General features: G+C 37.8%; 1 protein-coding gene across 2 annotated transcripts in view; it reads left to right on the forward strand.

The window, feature by feature from the left end:
* pam (peptidylglycine alpha-amidating monooxygenase) overlaps positions 1 to 19,487 on the forward strand; it is an 81,563-nt gene extending 62,076 nt beyond the window's left edge. For both annotated transcript variants that reach the window (XM_053644558.1, XM_053644559.1), the window contains exons 15-25: positions 560 to 689; positions 4,725 to 4,841; positions 4,929 to 5,001; positions 6,436 to 6,646; positions 7,023 to 7,226; positions 10,919 to 11,037; positions 14,278 to 14,377; positions 15,065 to 15,118; positions 15,801 to 16,091; positions 16,752 to 16,814; positions 18,613 to 19,487. In XM_053644558.1, the coding sequence (XP_053500533.1) occupies positions 560 to 689; positions 4,725 to 4,841; positions 4,929 to 5,001; positions 6,436 to 6,646; positions 7,023 to 7,226; positions 10,919 to 11,037; positions 14,278 to 14,377; positions 15,065 to 15,118; positions 15,801 to 16,091; positions 16,752 to 16,814; positions 18,613 to 18,791 (1,541 nt within the window). In that variant the 3' untranslated portion in view covers positions 18,792 to 19,487. The remainder of the gene's footprint in view (positions 1 to 559; positions 690 to 4,724; positions 4,842 to 4,928; positions 5,002 to 6,435; positions 6,647 to 7,022; positions 7,227 to 10,918; positions 11,038 to 14,277; positions 14,378 to 15,064; positions 15,119 to 15,800; positions 16,092 to 16,751; positions 16,815 to 18,612) is intronic.
* The last annotated feature ends 1,052 nt before the right edge of the window (positions 19,488 to 20,539 follow it).

The following is a 20,539-nucleotide window of genomic DNA, read 5'->3' on the forward strand; positions in this document are numbered from 1 at the left end:
AGTTACTTAATAACATACTTTAAGATTTGTTACTGAATAAGGGTTAACTTTTCCATTTGTCATTGTACATCATAAGCACTAAGCCCTAAACACTCAGCAGTGTAAGAAAGCAGAAAAAATTTAAATTAGCAGCTAATCCCTCAGTAGACCTCAGTGTGAATGTGGCGAAGCCTCATAAAGCCGTTTACACCTTCATTAGAATCTGATGCTTCATGCTTCTCCATTGCTCTCTCAGGCATGTGCTAGGCTTGATGACTGCCTGCCATCCAGCAAATGCTTCCGAACGATAACGATACACAAGTCGCTTTGATTTTCAGACGCACTGGATCAGACCCAAGTTAGCAGATTGCCGGATTGCATTACAGCATTAAATGAAGCTTGAGACACAAACAGCACAGCTCAGTGTTCAGATCAGGCAGTCAGCAGGTTTCTCCTCGGTTACGTTACACCATTGTGATTATGCCGCCATATGCCATCTTCTAATTTGTTCAGTCATGACTGGGTTTATTTAAAGGTTGCTCATGTATGTGTGTATGCATGTGTGTGCGTGGATGTTTAGGAGCCCATCTGGAGGAGGTGACTGGCTGGCCGGAGGTGGCGCTGCAACTAGGTCAGGTGTCCGGTCTGGCTCTGGACTCTGATGGGAACCTGGTTATCTTCCACAGAGGAGATCACAGATGGGGAGTCAAGTAAGTACTGAAACCTACACAGGGACTTTCATTCGCACTGTCCAGCAGGGCTTGAAATGAGCACCCGCCCACCTTCCAGAAATGTGTCACTGCAGGGTAACTGTTAATGTAGCAGCCATTTTAGCAGGAAACCTTACAGTGCTTTTTAACCTAGGAAACAAAAATAATGTGCATTATATGGTGTATATACAGCTTGGGCATTTTCTTTACTCAGTTCGATTCTTCTCTTCTGCATACACAGTAGTTGATGTAACAACACCAGGGGTATGTGTGTAATGTAAAAATGTTGCCTAAGTAGGCAGGAAGGCACAGAGTCATCAAATGATGCAAATCAAATGTTTGCAAACAGTGATGCCTTCTGAGATCCCTTAGTTGCTTTCATTTTGATGGCAGCATGTATCCATGGTTTTTCTACATATCCTATAATCCTGTGTGCCAGCCGGTGCAGCAGCCAGGCTATACAACTGGCATTGGAACAATCCCGGATAAGGGAGCAGTTTACGGACAAATAAGTTGTTTGCAATTGTTTGTTTGGTTTAAAGATTTAATTCCTGACTAGAAATAGCTTGTGTATTCACGCATTATTCAATATTATTATTTCCCCCCAACAATGATGAATTCCAGCTAGTTGACTGTCTGTTGATTTTGAAAAACACTAGGCTAGTTTATTATTTCCCTATATCAATTTTACTGCAGCTATTTCCCAGCACTAACTTGATTTTTTTTATTTATTTATTGAGAAACAACATGTTCTTATCCATTTATAGTTGCCTTTAGTGTTGTTAAACATCCAAGAAGCAAGTTAGTCCCTCTTATCACTTACATTATATTAGCGTCAGTCCCTTTTCTCTCTCTCTTGAAGTTAAGACTGTGTCTAAAAGCTTAAAGGAACAAGTTTACCTCTGACTGTTAAAAAATGTTGACACCGGAGACTCCTTCTAAAAATGTAAAAAATAAATGTCTCCTTAAAGAAAAATTCACCATTTCAACAATTACAGGAGAATTACAGTTATAGTTATTACTATAGAAACGATACTGTTTTAGAGTGCATAAATATAACCTTTTATAGAAAGAAAAATGGAAAAAAGCTATTAAAGAAAATTAATCAACTAACATCTGACCAATCAGAATTGAGAATTCGACTGCACAGTTATATAATTAACGTTAACAAAGTTTTAATGCAGAATTGTAACAAATTGCTTATAGTTGTGTTTCCGAAATCTGGTTTTCTCCCTTAAGCTGGGTTCACAACATACAATTTTGGCCACGATTTGGTCGTCTGAGACAAATTTTGAGAATCCTAAAAGTTTCCTATAATCCTAGGCCAAAATCTGTAGTCTTTGATCGCTTGTTTGTCGTGTTCCCAGACAGCCCATTAATGGCCTTGCGATCAAATTTTTCCTCTGATTAAATTCTGGCAGTGTTGGAAGTTTTGAGGCACAGTCCTGTAGTGTGGCTTCTCCTACTCCATACGAGTCGTCTTGCGTCTTGACTGTCGTACAACTGAGATCATACAGTGTGACACGGCTTACAGCGGGGATCATGTTCATACAGTCTGACAAGCAACAGTCGCAAAGCGCTATTAAAAATGGCACAGTGTGCACCCGGGGTTAGACAGTTTGGTGTTTTTTGTTCCAAAAACACATGGTTTAAAACATCAGTAATCAGTACCAATCAGATCATGTGTGCTACAGTGAACACTAAATTGTGCAGTGTGGCATTCAGGGACTGGGCTTGGGAAACACTGGTTTACACTTCCCTTTATTTTCCTGAACTTTAAGATTGAGCCATATATTGTTTGGTTGTCTAGATGAAGGCCATTTATGTCTCTACACCAAGATGACCTGCTTTAGGTTGCATATCCTAAATCCTCAGATATTCAAACTTTCCAGATGTCCAGCTTGAAAATAAGTACATAGCCATCTTTTACATTTAAATTCACAGATGGATTGGAGCATTTTGCCCTGCATTCTCAAATCAATAAAAAAAAGAAGAAAAGAAAATCACAACACTGTGCCCTGTGCGGGGTTGTGATGAATTCATTACTGCCTACGGTGTATTGTGTCTTTGTGACTCTATTCACTCAAAGGCCATTTGCAATGTGTGAGGGACAATCAGAGGTGTTGTTTTGTTCCTGAAGGCATTAAAGCTGCTCAAGGACTGCCTCCCTGACTAAGGTGTCATTAGTCCAACGACAGCTCTAGTCACGTCTGACTGGCTAATCCACAAAGCTCCGCTGGTATCGCTTGGCATTAGCGTAAACAGAGTTGCGAGTGGAGCGAGTGATGAATGGAGGATGATACCCACTCATAATCTTCTCATTGTTTAACTGGGCATGTCTGCATCGAGTGCTTCTTCATATCTTCCAATTGCATGAGAGGACTGAAAATAAGAAGGTTTGTGGCTTATGTGATGTGATCAGTATCCTAATGGTACTTAATGGTATCAGATGACACTTAAACATAGCAAATCAAAGTCCTTTCGTAATCATAACATTCACTGAAGACTGTCAGTGCTGGTGTATAGGCCATTGCTTTTGTTAGTAATTAAGTGCTTGACAGCGAGATCATCCCTAATGTGTTAAAACGACTGATATGAAAGCAGTGATCTTGAAAATCAGTCTGCAGGACAGAAATTAACAGCAACTTAACCTAAACACTGTTCTTGTTTATTCTTTTTGAACCTGGCTTGGACACTGTAAAGTTTTATATATTTTTACAGAAAGTGTTCTTAAATAGCTTAAATAGTGTGTTTTTCTGCAAAACATTTCTTGACATTTTGATGTGCAAACTGTTTATGTATTTTTATATATATATATATATATATATATATATATATATATATATATATATATATATATATATATATATAGTATAATGTACTGTATAGTATAGTTTATTTTAGTTACTTTTTTTAATGAGAATGAAATAAAAAGATTGCCAATAAATATGTCCTAATTTAACTGAGCTTAGGTACAACACAATTTAACATTTGGAAACCATCAAATTGAGCTTTACATTATTATGTAACTGGTTCGGCTTTGGACAAAAGGTACGATTAGAGGTATATCCACTGTAAACTTCTGTTGTCCATTTCATTTCCTAATTCTACACACTCATAAAGGTGCACATTTGCCCTAGAACAGTAGTGGGTGAATGCTGACCACTGCTAGCAGGGTGAACGAGGAGAGACCATTAATTACTCCGCTTATCCACCCCAGATCATTTCCACAGAGCAGTACTGCGTAGCCTGTGGATAAGGGATAAGGAGCCATTTTGGTAGCAGACATGCAGAAGTGTTGCACAGTCTGAGCTGCCTTGGCCTCTGTGCTCCTGGGCCGACCCTGCTGGCTTCCTGTTAACCATCTGAGAGAGATGGAGAGGTTGTGCGGGTGGAAATGATTGGAAAATGGAAGGAGACTGAAAGATGGAGAGAAATGCAGAGAGTAGAATTAATGAGCTGGGTCTTGAGGTGGGGAAGGGCAGCCCTGTTAAATACATTCATCCTCTGCCCTGAGCTGCTCCACATCTTGTTTCAGACTTGGGCTCAAATTTATCATCAGGGAAGAGCAGGCATGGAGGATTCCCTGCAGAAATACAGAACGGAGAATGCTTTTGTTGTCTATGCAAGGCAGTTAGATAAAGAAGTGATGGCGTGTCTGTTCCTGGCTGAGTTGCTTGGCAGGAATATTTGTTATGCATAACAGGTTACATTAGAAAGTCCGCAGGGAGGGTACAGCCAGAGATTGTGATGGATCAAGCATGTACTCTGTATGCATGAAGATAGGGATGAGATCCTTATTACAGTTCCTGTAGGCTCTCTTTACTGTCAGACTTATTCCTGTTTAATTTGCACCAGTCAAATTAAAGCTTTCTTTTCTTATTGGCCTTAAAGCTGGGATGGTGTCCTTGTCTCTTTTCAAATCCTGCTTGCTTTCTGTGTTGCTAAGATTTTGTCTTACTCATGTCTTTTTTATATTCACACATTATGGGATGGTTTCTATAGAAGCACTGATGGACTGTTTTTCTTTGGCAGCTCGTTTGACAACGATGCGATTTACCAGCAGAACTCCCTCGGCCCCATTCAACAGTCCACCATCTTGGTGGTGGATCCAGTCAAAGGCAATGTGCTCAAGGCCTCAGGGAGAAACATGTAAGTGCTGACGTGCCATTTATTGCTTGGTTTATTTTCTGTTTGGTTATATTGCTGTTGCTGACGAGTTTATCTGGTTTTGAACAGGTTTTACATGCCACATGGTATCACAACTGATAAGGACAATAATTATTGGGTGACGGATGTAGCTCTTCATCAGGTAAGGGTCTTTAAACTAGCTTGTTATAGTGTTGATATCGTGATTCGTCTATATTCAGCTCAAAATTAATTGGCCTTGGATCTACATTATATTAAATGTTCGTCATTAATATTGATTTTAAGGAGCTAAAATTCTGCTAATTAATAATATCGGTTAATATAATTTTATATTGTCACAAATTAAGCAGACATTAGTAGTTTTAGCTAAATTATTAATCAGGCTTTTATCAGGTTTATATGTGTTGTTTTTGTTTTTAACTTAGCAGAAAATTTACACCATCTTTAAATCGTTAACAAGCTTTAAACTTGTATGTAAAAATGAGAGAAGTGTAATAGAGAAACGCTTTTTTGCATGAATGGCATGCAATATAATGTAGAATAAATGCAAGAGACAAAAATATAGATTATAATGCTAATATGATGTTATGCAAATGAGAAAAATTCAAATAAAAACTTCACTGGCAAGTTGTCAGACTTAATACAGCTCCTCAGTTGAGTCAGTATTGCATAAGAAAAACAGACTTACTGTAAGTTCAAGATCAGAATTGTGCATAACTTTGACATTGTCTCATTTTTGGCAAATCCCATCCCGATGTGCAAACAGCACATCACTTGTATCACTTGTAGCATGTATATCTGTATGTCTTAATTCCAGTCAGTATAATTTCAGTACTAACTCCTCACTATGGACCCTTCTCAATATGACTCAAAGTCTTAAAATAAAATGGTAATATAGGACAAATTGATGTGCATTATCTGGGGTTTCATGAGTGTCACAGCTTATATCTATCTTGGTAGTAAATCCTGTTTCCCCCAGTTTCTGCCTCATGGTTTTGGAAGTTGATTAGTTGGTAAATACATCCAGCACTAGGCCTTGGCAATATGTCTGTGATCACTTCTGTCTCAATATGCTTTTCTGAGACTATCACAAATCTCATGGGTTCCTTTAAAACACCTTACTAATATTGTCACCTCCAGTAACCTGGTAGCTAAGTATTTGTATAAAGTATATTTTTCCATTCAGCCTTTTGTTTTTATTCTTGAATTAATTTATCATAGTGGACAATACAGTAGGTTTTTTTTGTAAGATTCTTTAAAAATGCAGCGCTGTTGTGTAGCTGGCACAAAAAAAAAAAGAATTCATATGGACTATATGCTCGATCATTTCAAATGTTGGAGTATATTAATGTAATATTTTTGCCAGAACGTGATGCTCGCACTTGTGCTCTGCAGTATGTTTTGTGATTATTAAGATTGGAACCATATTTATGAATGTGGTTGTTCTGTAGAAACTTTAATGCCAGCTGATTTTAATCAGGTGAGCGCTGAAAAGATGACTCATTTTAGCTCTGTCTATTTCACAGTGCATGAGTTTTGCATTACAATGCTTGAGGTTGATAAGCAATCCATTGTTATGATTTCCTGCTGCCTGTAGGTGCTGAAAATTAGCAGCGATGGTAAAGAGAAGCCGCTGCTGGTTCTGGGAGAGGCTTTTGTGCCAGGCTCTGACAAGAACCATTTCTGCCAGCCTACTGATGTCGCCGTGGACCCAGACAATGGCAACATCTACGTGTCTGACGGCTACTGCAATACCAGGATCCTCACATTCTCACCAGAGGGCAAATATTTGTCCCACTGGGGAGCAGGTACACACCCTACCACTCAAACACTGCTGTTATTGTGTACATAACTCACGGGAGTTGTTACACTCCCCTTTAGAGGAGAGCATAAAGGAGAGCATAAAGCACAGTATGTGCTGTTTATGTGATACAAAATGGTGTGATATTAGATATGTGAAAATAAATGTATACACAAAAACTAACTTCTCTCTTAAATTAGGAGGCTTGTCTGGACCTGACTGTATTTGTTTTTGCATCTGTTTATAGTGATTTGAAAGTTGATATGCAGTAGGTAGTGTGATATTACAGTATTACACATTATTAGTTGGCGGTTTTCAGTAGAGCATGTCTTGCTTGTTATAGATAACGATATTCTTTGTTGTTCTTGTGTATGTTAATGCAGGTTCGTTGGATCGACGGAAGCGTGTGCCTTTCCAGATCCCCCACAGCCTGGCCTTCGCGGCGGATAAGCGCGAGCTGCTGGTGGCTGACAGGGAGAACGGGCGTGTGCAGTGCTTCATGGCCGACACGGGCGAGTTTGTGAAGGAGATCAAGAAGGATGAGTTTGGAGGCGAAGTGTTCGCCGTCTCCTACTCACCTGCACAAGGTAATCACGATATTTATTGCATCCACTTACATTCAGGACACTGTGCTGTAGGAAGCTGGTGTGGTCTTTATGATGAGTTCTTGTGATGGAATGAAACCAGTGCCTGGTCTGAAACACCTACTATAAATAAACAGGGATGCACTGATCTTATACAGAGTATCGGTATTGGTCTGTAATTGGCTTACCCTGTTGTCCCTCCTGATCCACTGACATATTTTTACACATGACCGATTTGAGGTTCACTGATGGACATCCTGATTTTACCCAGTGTTAAGGGGTGAAAGGGGGTACTTAAGCAAAACGGTTTAATTATACATTTACCTAGACCCTTAGTTACTACACATTTGTGTGTATAAAACGTGTTCAGACGTCACACCTGCACAAGAAATTGGAAACTGATTTATTAACATGGTCCAAATAGGGTTGTGTCTTTCACATGTGCAGAATTGTTGCTCTTGTTCATTTTGTGGGTTTGCCGTAAAGAGTATGCAGTTTTGGGCATTTCTACATAAAAAACAAAAAAGAAACTAACAAACAAGGCGGTGTCTATGTAAATGGTTCAATTTGACTGTGTGATTTTACTAAGACTGAAAGGTACTCCTGCATGTTTAAATTAATACCACCAAGGGGCATGGGTTAAATTTGCATAATTTGAAGTCAGAGCGAAGTAATAAGAAGGTTTCTTGAAATAGATTTACTACTTAATCTTTCCTAGCATGCTATCAAATTTAGCTATTGGTTTTAATTAATCTATTGTTAGCTGGGTAGCTGACTAGCTTAGCTAATTTAATTGAAGCGACAAAATGATATAAGCTTACTCTTAAGGTTAGCACTTAGAGATATCATACTGAGTATTTCAGTCTTGCCAGCAGATCCAGAAACATTGTTCTGTGTGCACTGACTTATTTTATTAATAAGCAGTAAGTGTAGTGTTATGGAACTAGTTATGATTTCTGCAAATTTTATGTGTTTACAGAAACATTGATCAGATAAGATAATTTTTTCTATTACTTTTTTTTATTGCCTTTATTGATTTAAAATGTGTTTTTGAACAGCAATGAAAGCTGATGTTTGGCTCTCACATACAGTCATGTGAAATAATAAGTAATAAATTGCATTTTTTTTATTATACATATTTGGACAAGCAAACAATTGATTTTCTTTTACAGTGCCTATTACTAAAGGTGATACAGTCTATCAATTGACACAAAAAATTGCCATTTTGTAGTAGTTTTCACAATTTAAATGAACAAAAAAAAAAAAAAGAAAGAAGTCTCCAAGAACCCCAAAATTTCATCATCGGTTCTGCTAGTAAGTCTTGCAACTATTGATGTCAAAGTGCATGCTTCTAAAATCAGAAAGAGACTGCACAAATTTGACATGGGAGGTATGCCAGGAAAAAGCCATTGCTGTCTAAAAAGAACATTAGAGCAAGAATACATTTTGCCAACGAGCATATAGGCCTTTTGGAATAATGTGGTCTGGACAGACGAATCAAGGAAACCCACAAACATCTTATTGTATGGAAGAGTGGTCAAATATTCCAGCAAGCCTGGTGGACAATTATGCAAAATGCCTGCAATAAGTTTTTTCTGCTAAAGTGGTTAATACTAGCTTGTGAGGCCAAGGGTGTATTTACTTTTTCCACAGAAGAGTATCACATCTATTGATATTTCTATTGAATAAATGATTGAAAAAGCTCATTTTCCTTGTGGTTTTGTTCAAGTATAACAGCATTATTAATAGGCACTGTTTCAAAGAGGATCAAATGTTTGCTTGTCCAAAAATAAACAATTTCCATGAGGTGTACTTATTTTTTCACATGTCTTCTTATATACTGTATGCACTATGAGTTGCCATTTTACTGTGATCTAGATAGGTACTTAATAATAAAGCAAAATGTTACAAGAAAGAAAACGGCAAAGGAGCCTTATTACACGTTATAAAGATTATTTAATTAAGTGAAGAAATGTCCGTATTGAAACAGTATTCATGGACAAGGATGATACTGAGCTCTCTAATATTGGTAATGGAAATGAACAAACTATCAGTGCATCTCTATAAATACCACAGACACGGGATGAAAAATGGTTGCACTTTGACCAGGCAGTTGTGTTCTGCTCACAAAAAGTGGATTATTTAAATTTTAAAGCCACTGAATTACAAAGCATAAATCACTGCCACTTTAAAGCCATCGCATAACAGAGCATATTGTTCCGACCTCAAAAGGGTTCAGAGAAAACAATATGAGGCTATGAATAAAACACAACCGACTCAGATGAAACACAAAACCTGCCTGGAATTATATTATTTATTTACTTTTCTTTCCTGTGTCAAGTTGAAGGAAATCATATTTAAGGTTTAAACTAAGATTAATGGCAGGGGCTTCAGGGTGATCTGTATGCGTAAAACAAGCTGGAAAATAAAACCTTGTCAAATGAAAAAAAAAAATACCATCAGCCAACCGAACTCCCTAAGCATAAATAATAAAAAATAAAATAAAGATATTGTACCCCCTATATATGGACCATATTTCTATTGTTAATACATTACTTATGAACCAAAGCTCAGCCGGCGGAAGAAAGAGTTAGGATTGTATGGTGTAGGTGTTGGTATTGGTCCAAAACTAACCTGACCTTTTCCTTTTTGAGAATCAATTCTCATAAAATATTGACACAAAAAGTTTTCTCTAGTTTTTTTTTTTTTTTTTTTAGAGAAATCTAATTGAAATTGAACGTGTAAGTACTTCTTGCTTTACCACTCAGTCTGCTTCTCCTACACACACAAGCATTTATACACACCCACTCTCATTCACTGAATTCAAAATTGTGATAAATGTTGAAAGGATGTACAGTATTCAGTGTTGTGTGTGTTTTAAGGCAAGGAGGGGGAACAAAAGGGTGACACCAATTAATGAATAAAGGATTCCATTAGCAGAATATTTGATTTGTTTCTTGGTGAAAATGAAAAAGCCACATAATGACCTCAATGTATTGGCTTTCGTAGTTGATCTAATACTAAAGGGATTTGTGTGGCAGTCTGGGAAATCACATCAGATGTCACTGTGGCTGAATGCTGGCAAACAGCCACATTCGGGTTTTGGTGTAAAATAGGGTTAATACAGGATGTTAAGGCTTAAATATTGAACATGTTTATTCAGTACTGGAATTGCGAGTAAATCAGAAGGGTAGATGGTGGATTTTACATAACCCCCACACCACAGGATCATCTAGGAAGATCATGGTTTAAGTTTAAAATCAGGACACCTTTTGTGATCTCCGGGAGGAGCGGCTCAGCCTCGAAATCAGCCAATTATTCTATAGTGCAGCTTAGGCATTACATAAAAAGAGAGAATAATACACAAGGACACACAAGGCACACACAAGGACACACCTTTTCCCTCATGACCTCAGTGGAAAAAAAATCACCCGATGATTTTAAGCAATATATTGAAATTAAATTCAAACTGCAATGCATTTGAGTACCATAAAAAATTTTTTTAAAAAACCTGTGTGACTACTCGTTGGTGCATCAGTTCCACACGACTGGCACCCTTGTTTTAATATGCATAGTTGATTTGATCATCCAGTGTCTTTGGCAGCTCCTTTGATGTTTAACGACCAAGTTGGATCAATATTTATGGGGGTCTGTTTCTCAGACGGCGTGTCTCTCATGCTAATGTGCTGTTTCAGGTGGTTTAATCTACGTGGTGAATGGAGAATCAGCATACGGCCAGTCTGCTCCGCTCCGAGGCTTCGTGCTCAATTATTCAACCAAGGAGATCCTGGATATGTTTGCTCCAGACACGCAGGTGCTCTCTCACACACACACACACACACACACACACACACACACACACACACACACACACACACAGAGTGGTTCACAGACATGACTGCTACTCCACCTAACATAAGAGATACTTATCCTAATACAAAGCATAGTGTATTTTTTGTCTTCTTTTGCATTTGATGGTGTGATCATTGACTTTTGGGCAAATGTAATATATAAGCCTGCATGACAGCTTTGCTTTGATATCGTTACCACTCTGAAAGACATGACAGGATGGGATTATGGTGGTGCCTTTCACAATATTTTACATTCTGGTTCTTACAGTATTTTAACTGTGAGAAAGTATTACATCAGATAAAAGTAATGCTTGTCTCATTCCTCTCTCTACCGGAAAATCGATTTAAACCTTTTTCAAGCACTGATTATAAGGATGTTTTCCCTTTTTTTTTTTCCCCAGGAAAAAGTTCTAGCCAAAATGTTTGTGCTGAAGTCACACACACTTTAACCATAACAACACTCTTACCAGTCCTGTCAGCTAAGTAACTAGTCTAGCTTGCTATCTAGTTTCGATTTATTAGTAGTAGTAATAAAGATAAAAGAAAGATTTGTTTAACTCATTTCAATGAAGACGTTGATTGCCTTTGCAATTTGTAGCTTTGAAAGGGCAGAAAATGAACAGAAGAGGAGCTGCTTGTGTGATTTGACTCTGTACAGCCACAGTTAAAGTGCGACGTCACATCACATGCTCATGAATGTCCCAAAATTTTTTTTATTATATTTCAGTGTTGGGATAGTGGCACTGATAAATTTTCAATTCAATATGTTGTAAATCCCCTCTCATCCACTCACTAACATGATTAAGTTTTTCACTAGTGTTTTGTCCTCTATGTTTGTTTTTCTCACACTCACTATACACCACAAGGCATTCACTAAATTCCAGGGGTTTCAGTACCGCAACGTAAAATGGGCGTTTCTGGAGGTGTGGCAAAGACGCCCCTTTACAAAAACAGGTCACCGAACATGCGCAGAATACTTTTTTTTTAATTCGGACATTCCCAAGATCAGCGATGTAAGATGAAGGACAAAACAATCATATTGGTCACTATTTGGGGGGGAGGGCGGGTGGGTTTGTTTTTGTTTTTAAATCCTGTAAATGCTAAATTAACTAGTTCTTCAAACTGTCAACTTTGCTCTTTGTGTGTAAGTAAAGTTGAGTTTGAAAACATGGATAATTATGAGTTTGTTTTTGAGTTTGCAACAGCAGAGGAAACAATACTGAGGTTAAAAAGACTTGCATGATAGGACACGTAATAGAATTGATGTAAAGTCAGTAAGACTTTGAGCTTATTTAAGTGAAACAAGCATTTCATGACAATAGTATTTTTCAAGATGTAGCAGAGTTAATGTAAAAGGGTATTTGGCACGAGACCCCTCTGATCACAGACAGGTATCTGAAGTTATAGCAGAGTTAATGTAAAAGGGTATTTGGCACGAGACCCCTGTGATCACAGACAGGTATCTGAAGTTATAGCAAAATGAATGTCAAACCCCTGTGATCATGGACAGATCTGCAGCAAATTGCTTTTCTTCCCAAACTGCGCATGATCGTTGACCTATGCAAATTCTCAAAATAGGCCACGCCTACGCGATGATGCATTAGCTGTTACGCTGACCTGAAATCCCTGGGAAAAGGTGCCTACCTACACCACAACTTGACTTCAGTCATTACTGAATTCTTTCAACTTTGATAGCACTTCACTGAAACTAAAAGAGCATTCATAAAAGCAGCTGGTTTCCATTCAGCTTGTGGTGCTTCAAGTAGGATTGCATGTAAAGCATGTGCTGGGGACAAGAAAACACCTAATGTGAAAGCAGCTTGAAGGTCATTAGATTTTCTCATATTTAACATTTGCTTAGAGAGTGGCTGAACTTTTTTTCATGAGGCCAGTATATGAACTCTGCAGCAGAGTGTGATGTATGTGCAAATATACAGGCATGCACATTCTGTGAAATGACCATGCACAGTGTTTCCCATGAACACACATTGATTAGTCTGAAAGCTATTGTTTTGTCTGAAGTGAATCCATTTTCCAATCTTCTTCAGATTGCTGTTGCTAAAGATTGTCACATTTTGGCCAAACAAACACTTTGAAGTGCAAACGGAGCAAGCACTTCAGGTGTATATTACATTAGAATAGAGAAATGGATTGTGTGTGGCTGCGGATGTCAAATTAAGAAACCTAAACTGAATTGTATTTAAGGTATTAGCTTAACTACACTGAGTTTGCTGGAGCGCTGACTGATCTCAGGCTGCCAGCAAATTTGAACTTAGAATACATTTAGTTATAAAAGGTAGTGATGTAAATGTATAAATGCGTTGTTGTTATTTTTTTCCACTTCTGATGGAAGATTTAGTATGAAATCCTATATTGTACTAAAACCTTTAATATGTACTACATATTAAAATATGAACCAAACATTATGCATGAATGGAGAAATCCTTGTCTTTCTCCAGAGGTTAATCCATAAATATTAAGTAAGAAATAAATCCTGACAGGCTGTTATAGGAAAATAGTCCACAACAGAGTGCCTTTACTGCTCTGAACTTTCAGCAGCACATCCCAAAATGTTTTATTCCTCTTATACCTCAGCAAGTTGCCACTGCTAACAAATTGTTTAAATATACTTGTACATAAGTATAAGAACTTATACATACTTTTTATCCATTTATAGGTAATGTTGAACATGCGAGAAACAAATTCCTTTCTCTTTATAGCAGGTTCTAGCATGTTTATAGCAAGTTAGGTTAGGATTGTAGTTATATTACAGAGAAAAAAAACAAAACAGTTCTGTCCTGAAGACTTTGTCGTGTCGGAAAGCTTAGATACAGCGTAGTGACAGAAAACTGACGTTGGACTGACACACTCTCACACGCTATATACCAAAAATGATATATAATCATCTCCTCACAGAAAACTTCACCATATCAACAATTACATATATTTTGAAAAATCTTTGTGGTGCATCTACCATACAAGTCCCCAAGTTGTTACTATAGAAGCGATAACATATTCGAACGAGTGCATTAATGTAAACCTGTGATTTGCCTTGCAGGCAGAACTACTGTCAGAGCTGCTATTAGAAATGTCATCAATACCTTCTAAGTACTCATATTTAAGCACTGTCAGCGCGAGAACTCAAGACAGCCGTGGTATATCGTGATAATTACTATCTTGTGTGTGTGTTTTATTTGGTTTAGAAATTCAAAATGCCTCACGACATTGTTGTTGTGAACGATGGAAGTGTCTTTGTTGGGGACGCCGCCTCAGACTCGGTTATAAAGTTTGTCCCATCGGAAAGTAAGTTCAGAATTTCTCTCTGTATTAATTCTATCATAAATCGTAATCGTTGTCCAAATCATCTAAATGTACTTGCGCTTAAAAGCCTTAAAATGCAGAGGAGTGACAGTTTGAAAAGATCTTGAATAATCTAACTGCCTCATTAAATGGAAATGACTTTTTTTTTTTTTTAATTCACCTACTTTTACAAAAGGTCTCTAAAATTCTAAGCACTTGACTCATGTATGAAGTCTGGCCTCAGTGAGCAGCATGGCTCACGTCTAGTGTGTGATTTTGACTGATGTATAAACATTACAGATTCTGCTTGTTGTCTAAGGAAATGCATTATGCTTCATAATTTATGCTGTACTTCACAACCCGATGTCAAGATGCCCTGCTGAGATCAGTGGTGTTTTTCACCCTCACATGTCAATCATCTGTCCCTTTCCTTTTGTATAATGATGTAGCAAGGACATGGCTGCACATTCATAAGATTCTGAATACAGCCCTGAGATGACTCATAGCCAGGATCATGTTGTTTTTTTTTTAAACATTATTCAAGGCGAAAAACCCATCAGACCTTCACAGATTCAGCTTTTTAATAGCGCTCTTGATAGAAGGTAGCTTAATGGGCAGCTATTAAATGTCAGATACAAAGGACAGTTAACTACAAAGAAAATGAGCCTTATTCTCCTTTCCTCCTTTCAGAAGCAGAGCACCGTTCTGTTAAAAAGGGAGGAATCGAGGTGCAGGAAATTGAAGGTACATGTTCTGTTTTGTTTATATGTTTGTCTAAATGTCTGACCGTGATGCACTATTTATCATATTTGCTACCTTATTGTTGTTTCGGTTTCTATTTTGACTTTTGGGTCTTTCAGGTCATGGGCAAATGAGCAAGCAAAATTTGTTGTGTCAGCTGACATTTTAGGCCGTCAAACTCTACCTGTCCAAGCAAGTAGAGAAAATGCCACGCTCTCGAGGGCTGTTGCGAAAACATAAATTGCACCCTCCTTTTATGAGGCCTTAGATGAACTCTAACATTTACGCTAAGCAGAGAGCAGATATTTCCCTAATGATTACACAAGCCTAGGTTAACAGTTACATGATTAAAGCAACCTTTTCCCTGGAATCAAGTAAGAAATTGTACTACTCTGTAATTAGGTTTAATAGACAGCCATTGAGGTTGGTACCTTTTTAACAATCTCCTTTATTAATCTCATTGTTTGAGATTTGACATTTTCTAACATTCTACTTGCATGAGGAAGGAAAAGAGCTCCTGTTTTAAGGTTTAATTACCAACTTGCCTATCTACGAAACTCTCATTTCATATCAAAAGCCACTCAGTTTTGATTAAACATTGTTTTAATGACACAAGTACAAATTTATCTTAATATAGAGCAAAGTACACATTCATGTTGAAAACATTTTGTTTGGTTTTCTTTAGAAACCGAGACGTTCGTCCAGGCCAAATTGAAGCCGATCCACAAGCAGATGGTCCACACCCCTGAAGTAGCCGTACAGAAACTAACCACGACTAAAGAGAAGGAGGCAGCGCCAGCTCAACAGGCCAAAGCTCCGGAGGAGATGGAGAAAGAAAAGGAGAATGAGAAGAAGAGTGATACAAATCAGGGTCTGTCTCCTGCAGTCCTCACCACTCTGCTCCTGCTTCTTCCTCTGGTGCTGGTCATCACCATCGGCGTCTTCATCCGCTGGAAGAAGGGCAGGATGTATGGAGGTAACTACTTCACAGAGAGGATTTTTAGCCATAGCTTTAAAAGGCAACAAGGAATCCTTGAACTTTGTGTGATCATGCTGTTTCGTCTGTTGGTTACAATGCCTTTTGCATTTAATTAATACTAATTTCAGCTCTATTAAATGGTTGCGCTTCACTTTCAAGTCTGTCTATTGAAGTCAGTTTTGTATCATAGTCTGCCTGATTATGAGATTGTTCAGAACAAAATGATTAATTTAGGCTACAAGTGACTACTTTGATTGTCTCAAGTACTCAGTTACTTGATTTTTGGGTAATTACAAAATGTGGGGATTTAAAACAGTTGGGCCAAGCAGAGGAAAGCTGATGTAACCCAATTTTTAGTGTTTCGCAAGGTCTCGAAGCATCTACTCAAATCAAGTCCTGTCCGAGTTCTGAATGGGATCCTTGTTTAAGGAATGGCAGCAAACATTAGTGGTGTTGTTTTAACATTTATTAATGTTAAAGGATGCAATTATTTCAAAACTCAGAGTACTACATCACTGTCACATAAGAGCCTCAGGGTGGAGTGGTCTAGTTTGAGATTTAGTCTTGTAGTTAAAACGCTCTCTGTCGGTGAGTCGGTGTCTGTATGCCTTATTAGATCTGATTTTAATGGATCTCATTTCCCCCCTACTTTTTAAGATGGCCATGAGGTGAAGCTGGAACCATCAGGATCATCAGGAGGAATCTTGGGTAAACTCAGAGGTGGGTGGAGTATGCCATAAATACAACACACAATACAGCATACAAACACACAGTTGATCAGTAGACTGCCGCTACGTGTCAGAGCTGGATCAGCTTTGACACGTCACTAGATATACAGGAATGGGTGCATACCTTAAGACTAATGTCATGTTCTTCAAGCAAAGTTAAACCTGTAAATGTATAGGTCAAGTGAATGGAAGCTTTCTAACACGTACCAAAAACCAAAAGTCTACTTTCTCTTAGATTTTTGAATTAAGGGCACGTATGAGAGTGCGACAGTCCCTTGAAGAAAATTGCTTTTGTGGGTACACGTCATGAGCAAAATCATTTATGCTCATTTCGTTTTCATTAAGAGGGTCTGTGCCGATGAGTCTGCAGCAATGCAGAGACATTAAAGACTCTCTATGACTAAGCACTAGGCATTAATTGGAAAGGGCCCAGCCCTTACAAATGTACTGCAGATGGTATGGATCTGAAGTGGAAAAGCCCTAAAGCACTTTTAAGATGGTACTGAGAGATCCAGTAAATGTAATTCATAACACTTTGTGAGCTGTCACCTTTTTAAATTGGTAGGGTATCTTCCACAAATGACTTTCATATCAGATTGAACGTTGAACTGAACAGATGGTTACTGGCTTCAGCTTAAATAAAGTGAAGGGCCATTACAGGCACATGTTAAGGTATGAGCACAGTTTTATTCCTGCCTGAATGACCTCTTATTGCAGTGCATAAAGACTTTCATGACAGAAAGATCTTGTAAATTGTGTATATGCATATAAAATTATAGGAACCGATATAAGCTGAAGCTAAATCAGTATGCATTGTGCAGCAAGTCTGTAAACAACTTCACACAGCATTGCCTCAGGAAACTGCTCACAGTCAGGGGTTTAAATGAAGAAAGAGTGTGTATGTCCGTGGCGAATGCAGGATTAGTACAGCATTTCTAAGTAGTAAGCTTCCTGTAACTTCACTGTCGATGTTGTAGCAGTGCAGCTGTTACTACAGTAGAAAGACGTACCGAACGTTAGAAATGCTCATCTTTTGAATTGCAGTGCTAAATCTTACAACGTTGGAAAAATTGGATTATAATATGTTTTTGAGAGAGACAACACTGCACTTAACCTCGTTATTAGCACATATTAGTTTTAACATTGGGGTTGGGGGTGTGTTCGTTAAAATATGGGTGAAAGTGCATGTTCTCAGCTGTTCACACTATGTACTGTAACAAGCTTATTTGCTTCTGTGTGGGACATGAAAGAGGTTGGAATATTTATTTAACTCTAGTATAATTTTTAAAAAATTTCACTAGATACACTAGATAACATTTATTAGCGCCAGAATTGTGGCACATTTGTTAAAATAATATTTGTTTTCTTAGAATACACTTACTTCAATTAAAGTTTCAATTTGGCCCATCTTTACCAAAGGTGCCAATAATTATGGGCCTGACTGTATTTCAGTGGTTCTCAAAGAGTGTGTGTGTGTGTGTGTGTGTGTGTGTGTGTGTGTCCCACCCTCCTTTCTTACCCTGCTGCTGCTGCTTTATAATTGAAATTGGTACTTGGTTGAAATTCGTCTTGGAGCTTTATCAAGCATGTTTCCAGATTCTATTAAATATTTTTTCAGATTTGAAAATATTAACTTACTCAATAAACCATAGCTTAGCTCTGAAGGCTTGATTTTTCATCCCCCCCCGCTAAGTGAAGTAGTATGTAAGTACGGACTTTACCGAAACTTTCCAGCTGCTTTTAACTAGATATTTCCATGGAGTTCTAATGTTCTCTCTATGTTTCCCCAGGCAAAGCTGCAGGGACATTAAACTTGGGCAATTTCTTTGCAACCCACAAAGGCTACACACGGCAGGGCTTTGACCGCCTCAGCACGGAGGGCAGCGACCTGGAGAAGGATGACGAGGACGCCACTGACTCGGAGAACGAGGAATACTCTGCTCCGCCTCCCCCCGTTTCCTCGTCCTAATGATCCGGCCCAGGCTCCGCCCCTCCGTCTGTGCTCGAACCCTTACAATGTACTGCAATCCTATATGTAACTATACGCATTGGCTGCCAATATATTTAATTTATTTGTGCAGAAACCTTTTTTTTTCCTCAATAGAAAATATGACTGTCATTTTTATTTATGATTTTAGAGGAGCAAACACATAGAGGAGCAAACACTGGTAGTTTTAGGGATATAGCTATATGCTTATTTTTAATGGAAGACGAGAAGGAGGTTGTTTTCATTTTAATTTGACAGACGTATGCCGATAATTTATCTTGATAAAACTTGATAGTTTTTATTTTGTTTTGTTTTGTTTTTCTTTAAGTTTTCAGGTAACTTGTCCAGATGTTTGTTTTATCTCTAATTTGTACATTTGTGCCTTTTTGATTATGTATTTCGCCTTCTGCAGCACCTATATTACTACAGATGTGCCACTTTCTTCAAAGCGCTGCTATTGTCACCTGTATTTTGATTTATGTCGTGCCGCATTAAATGAAAATTAAAAAAAAAAATAGAGGATTATTAAGATGTATCTAAAGCTGTATTTACAACATTTTCCAAGCAGGATGTGAGATGTGTCTGATATTTGTTGTGACATACTGAGGTTTTATTGCAAGAATTACTATTTTCAGTAACAATGTTATTTGTGTAATAAAGTGTCTGCAAAGCATCACACTTTTCTGGTGATCTTTTTGATATTTTGTAATTTGTTCAATTGAAAAAATAGATTTTAGACTGGTTTACACGGTTAATTAGTGATTAGCAGAGACGTACAAAATATTTAACTGTGTCCACGTGTAAAACAATGTAAATGTGGATGTAAAGTACCTTTAAAAGTTGTTCAGATTCTTGTGCAAAAACAATGAAGTCAGATGCACAATAATAATCAATGTTCTGTTCAATCTTCCCCACTTCCTGGCTGGTGAACAAATCACCCGGCTCTGTTCCTGTACATCCAACACAGATTGATGATGTATTTGATTCAACCTGATCAGTTAATCACTTCAGTTAATAGGTGTGTAAGTTCAGGGAAATCACTTAACTGCTGGCATGTTGCCACAACCTGCCTGCACCAGATTCTCTTTCTATTTCCATCAACTAACAGCTGAATTTTTAAAATTTAAACAATAATGTGTTACAGTAAAAGCTCCAACTGCTCCAGTTATGCTGTGGTCTTTGTTATGATCAATGATAGAAAATCTTTAAGCCAGGTTCTTTAAATCTTTTTTTAAAAACCTCCACTAAATCTCTCACACACTTATAAATATTAAAACACTGACCTAGAAACACTTTTTCCCCTTACACCTCACTGATCATGACTACTGTGTACTAGCAAAAGAATGAATACACTAAATATAAAACCCATGTGAAGCTCTATTTACCCCATTATAATCTATTACAATTAACAGCTTAATGTGGCTTCCTGTGTTAAAATAGTGAGCTAGAGACACTGACATTCCTCCCAGTGGATAGTTTAGCTTAATGTAGAAATGTTTTATATATATATATATATATATAATGTTGCAGACCTATATTTAACGAAGAGATTTTTTAAAATCTCTTCATTAAATATGTGTGTGCAACAATTATTGGCACCCTTTTAGTCAATACTTTGTGCTACCTCCCTTTGCTAAGATAACAGCTGAGTCTTCTCCTATAATGCCTGATGAGGAGAATACATGGCAAGGGATCTGAGACCATTCCTCCATACAGAATCTCTCCAGGTC

Source organism: Ictalurus furcatus, chromosome 16, assembly GCF_023375685.1.
Source record: "Ictalurus furcatus strain D&B chromosome 16, Billie_1.0, whole genome shotgun sequence".
NCBI lineage: Eukaryota > Metazoa > Chordata > Actinopteri > Siluriformes > Ictaluridae > Ictalurus > Ictalurus furcatus.